Consider the following 5,097-nt stretch of genomic DNA (forward strand, 5'->3'; position numbering starts at 1 on the left):
ATGCTCCTGGAAAGACGAACGACAACATCAAAAGCAGATTGGATCTTCCAGGACTATGCAAAAGACGGGATTTAGAGATGAAAGAGGATGGAACGATGCCCGTGCAATATTCAGGCTGCCAAATGCGGGAAAATGAACATTTCTTCTGTGGTTTAAAAATGATATAAAATTTCCCGATGGATACATGGACTGAAAAGTCATGATTGTCATGTCATAATGGAACGACTATATCCATTTGCGTTCGCTGAACTCCTTCCCAAAAATGTTCACACAACGATTAGAGGTATTTATTTGTTTGTATCATTTGATGATTTACTATAATTGATGCTATAATTAACTTTAATGTTTTGTTTACAGATATTGCCCTCTTCTTCTGAGATATCTCTTCGAAGATTTTGAAAGAGTCAGATGTTGGCCTTTTAAAGGCAAATATCGGTGTGAAAGTAGCCTTAGGTGGTCCTGTCCATTTTAGGTGGATGTATGTATTTGAAAGATACATGTACCATTTGAAGAAGATGGTCAAAAACAAAGCACACATTGCAGGTTCGATAGTTGGACAATGGACAAATGAGGAGATTTCAAATGCTTCCTCAAATTTTTTTGGGCATCCTGAAATCATGTGCATTCCAGAAGGTCCGAGTGATATTCGTTTCTTATACAATTATCTGGATGTACCAGCCTTATTTTACCATGAAGGGATAATTAGTGGTCAATGCTCAACTGGTTGGTTGAATGATGAAAATAACACTGTTCTTCAGACATTTATGATGCTCAACTGTGAAACATTTGCTCCATACGAAAGGTAGTTTAATATTATGAAAATATAATATAAATACATATTTCTAGTTACATAATTATGATTTTAATGTGTGCAGGATGTTTGAAGAATATATGACGTTAAGTGTTCTTGATATTACTCTAGCTGCAATGCAAAAAGCAAAAGACACCAAATTTGCTGATTGGTGAAAAGACTATGTGAGTTACTGTTTTGTATTATTAAGTTCCACAATTCATTTAATTAAATTTGTAATTTATAACAATGTTATTGTATTGCAGATTAATGATGCGACTCAGTTTTACACATTTCCTATGTGGATGTTGAATTTTGTACAAGGTCCTAGGCGTAGTTACAGGTCTTGGCCAATATACCACACACGTGGATACACTTTTCACACTCATAACCATGGTCAAAATAAGAGAACTCAACATTATGGTGTATGTGTTCCTGAAACCAACGAGACAGACTACTATGGCCTTGTACAAGAGATCATGATGGTGGAGTATCATGGTGATGTTGGCTTGAAAGTCATGGTTTTTAAATGTTCGTGGTTTGACAACACAGCAAATCGCGGTATGAGAATACATCCATTTGGTCTTGTTGATGTCTCACCACGAAGACAATATGCAAAATATTATCCTTTTGTATTACCGGGTAAGTGAAAAATATATAATTATTTCTTTGGGATTTGATATTATTGATGAAACTATGATGTTATTGTACTATAAACAGGTAATTGTGATCAAGCATGTTTTATTCCTTATCCACGGGTACATCGACAATCAGTCGATGACTGGTGGGCATGCACAAAAATTATTCCCCGAGGAATCCGTGAAACATCAGAAATTACGTTAACGGCATGGCAAGATGATAGACGTGATCAGGTTGCTGAAAGTTCATTGTTACGGGTGGAGACACATGTTGTTGATGATGTGTGTGATTATGATATTTCTCCAGTGAATCCTCCAAACGATGAATATGTATCTGATGGTGATGTAGAAGCAGACCGTGATTCAGATGATGATTCAGAATAGAAAAATATATTCCATGATTGTAAAATATGTGTTTAAGGTATTAAGGTTGAATAATAAGTTGTAAGGTTGTAAAATAAGTTGGAAGGTTGTAAAATATATTGTATTGTTGTAAAATATATTGTGAGATGTAAAATAAATGGTAAGGTTGTAAAATATATGGTTTTACAAAATATTGTAAGGTTTTAAAATAGATTGTAAGATTTTTGGAATATGTATGTAAGTTGTTGTGTGAGTATAAGGTTGAAGGAAGAGGGTTTAGGGATTATAGTTTAGGGGTTAGATGTTTGCGGTTTCGGATTTTGAAAATAGCCACGCTTATTTCGTGGCTACACAGTGGCTATGTTTTAATTGGAAAAAACCAATTGGTTTGCCTCCAATGTATTTGGTTTTGTCTCCAATTATTTCTGGATTTGCGGTTTATATTAAAGAACAGCCACTGTATTTTCGTGGCAATATCGTGGCTATGTTGAAATTTTGGTTTGCCAATTGGTTTGCCTCCAATTTATTCGGTTGTGGCTCCAATTATTTGACATTTCGCGGTTATTGCTAAAAAAGAGCCATGATTAGCCACGCTGGTTTGTGTGGCTTGCTGAAAGGGTTTTATATCGGTTTTCCTCTTTCTTCCAACACTTAGCACAAAAAAGAAACCGAAACTCTCTCTCGACTCGCGACTGACGAAACGCGTCGTCTTCTCCGGTTTCAAGTCTCGCCGTCTCTCATTCCAAGCCTCACCGTCTCCCGTCTCCCGTCTCTCATCTCTCAAGGTAACCAAATCAGAAACCTTAGGATCCCGAATCGATTAGATGTTTTAGGGTTTCGATTTCCTTATTTTTTGGGGCTTTTTAATTCTTTGCTTGTGTGTGTGTTTCGATTTCGTTCCAATCTAGGGTTTCGATTTCACATGCAATCTAAGGTTTCGATTTCGTTCCAATCTAGGGTTTTGAATTTTGGGGTTTTGTCTCTGTCTAGTTAGTGTTCTTGTGACCAAAAAGTGTTTAAATTTCTCATGTTCTTCTCTCTGTCTCTTTTATTTCGCTTTGTCTCTGTTTATATTTGCTTGTATACTAATGTTTCTTTTTCATTGGTTGTGAACAGATGAACTCAACAAGAGTACCTCCTCCTATGTCTCCTGGTGCTACTAGACCGGCTTCTATGCCTCCTGGTGCTACTGGACCGGCTTCGAACCATGATGCTTCCTCTTCTCGTTCCAATAGCTACCCGCAGATGACTCTCAATGCCGTGCTCAATTCACCTGCTAGGCTAGCACATCCTCATCTCCATCCAGATAAAATCAATGGAGCTTTATGGTAAGACTACATTTGGTCTCCATCTCTTTCTTATACTAAAATAGTTTCTGTTATTTGTTTTATGGTTGTGATTGCTTAGGATAGTTTCTGTTTAGGATTGTTAGCGATGATTGTTTATTTTTTAGGATTTTTTTGTGATGTATTGTTTCTGTTACTGATGTTGGTTATCGTTTTAGGTTTGGTATTGACCCATGTGTCAACTCTTTCATTCGGGCAACTTGGCAAGCATACTACATAGGGCCTTGGAAGAGTTGGAGGAAGGTTCCTGATGAAAGAAGGGAATCATGGTGGCAAACGTTTGTGGTAAGTGACTAGTATACATTGTATATGCCGTTAACATGTTTTAAAACCGCTTACTGTTTTGTTTTCTTTTGTAGCAAAATTTGACCGTGAGTTTAATGACTTAGTCTACGGTCTTTGGAAGAAAGAAACGTGGACAACCATTGGTGAAAGGATAAGCAAGAAGAAAAGGCAACAGAAGAAGCCAAAGTACATCAATGAAGCTGACTGGACTCTCCTGTTGGAGCATTGGGCGACCGATGCAGCTAAAAAGAAGAGCAAGAAGGCTGCAAAATCTCGCAAGTCTGATCCTGTGGGTAAAGGCTGCCACAAGCATAATGCAGGACCTCGGTCTTTTGCAAGGATTGAGTATAACACGGTATCTTTCCATGTCTATACTCTTAATTCTGTTCTTTTTTTTTTCTAATCTACTGTAATTATTTTTCTTTTTTGCAGATGGTGGCTTCTGGTACTAATGAGAGGCCATCATTCACTGACCTAGTCAGGGCGACACACACCAGACCAGATGGGACTTTTGTGGACTACCGTGCTGAAGAGCTGGTTACTCAAGCCGAGCTGGAAGCCACACAGCTCTCTAACACTGACGGATCACCCGGGAGTCCAAGTACATCATCTACTCCATCTCGCCTCAAGATAAACAAAGCTTATCTAAAGGTATCTTTCATACACTAGGTTTCAGTTGTTTTATGTTCTGATTTGTACGTGGAATTGGATGACTTAGAGCTGCTTAAGAATGTGGTTGGTTATTTGCGGGTAGAATTAGATATGACTTAGAGCTGTGCATGTTCTGCTTATTTACAGTGAAGAAAGCTTTTATTAAAATTATTTTCTGTTATGTTCAACAGAATGCTAAGGGTAAGAGGGGGCATGTTTATGGACTCGGCAGTGCCCAATACAGGGAGCAATCACCTTCTTCACGCGTCCCTAATGGTCTTGTCCGCAACCTGGAGCTGGAGATGCGTGTGGGAGGTCTTGAGACAAGCCTCCAAAGTGTGAGGGAGGGCGTGTTTGAGGTGAAGCAGGATGTGTCCGAGATGAAGCAGGACTTTGCATCAACAAGAGATGCAATCAATCAGCTGCTCCAAACGCTTCGTCCCCCACAAGCACCTACTGAACAGACTTCTGCTCAGCTCCAAGCCCCAACTCCTCATCCTTAAGTAGGTTCTTATCTTCTCTTTTGTAACAAAGCTCATCAAACTCTAGCTCATCTTTTGTAGAGTCTTCTTAGACTCTTTAAAACTCTTCTCCCTTGTATAATTATCTATGTTTGTGTAATATTGAACCTATTCTTTTATATATATGCAATTTCTGTTTTAATTATATGTGCAATGTTTTAATATTTGAATGGAAATATACATTGTTAAATTTGGCAAATTAAAACAAATCAAAGAGGAAAACCATTTACAAAAATGGTTATATAATAGCCACAATATAGAAAGTGGCTTTAACATGGCTAACCAATACCACGTGAATAAAAAATAAAACCGTGGCTTTTTAAAGCCACGAATACATAGTGGCAATATCGTGGCTAATACAGCCACTTTAAATTAGTGGTACAATCGTGGCTTTCCTAGCCACTAAAAGTAGCAACAGTAAAGAAGTTATTACCGTGGCTATTAAAGCCACGAAAAGAAGCGTGGCTACTAGCCATAATATGCCGCGTTTTTATTCCAACCAC

General features: G+C 38.0%; 1 protein-coding gene across 1 annotated transcript; it reads left to right on the forward strand.

Moving 5' to 3' along the window:
* Positions 1 to 2,907: 2,907 nt before the first annotated feature.
* LOC106384297 lies at positions 2,908 to 4,576 on the forward strand. The gene is made up of 5 exons (XM_013824285.1): positions 2,908 to 3,119; positions 3,296 to 3,426; positions 3,497 to 3,777; positions 3,855 to 4,073; positions 4,265 to 4,576. The coding sequence occupies exons 1-5, from the start codon at positions 2,908 to 2,910 to the stop codon at positions 4,574 to 4,576; spliced, it is 1,155 nt and encodes a 384-aa protein (XP_013679739.1).
* The last annotated feature ends 521 nt before the right edge of the window (positions 4,577 to 5,097 follow it).

The sequence above is a fragment of the Brassica napus genome, chromosome C3 (genome assembly GCF_020379485.1).
Source record: "Brassica napus cultivar Da-Ae chromosome C3, Da-Ae, whole genome shotgun sequence".
NCBI classification, from domain to species: Eukaryota; Viridiplantae; Streptophyta; class Magnoliopsida; order Brassicales; family Brassicaceae; genus Brassica; species Brassica napus.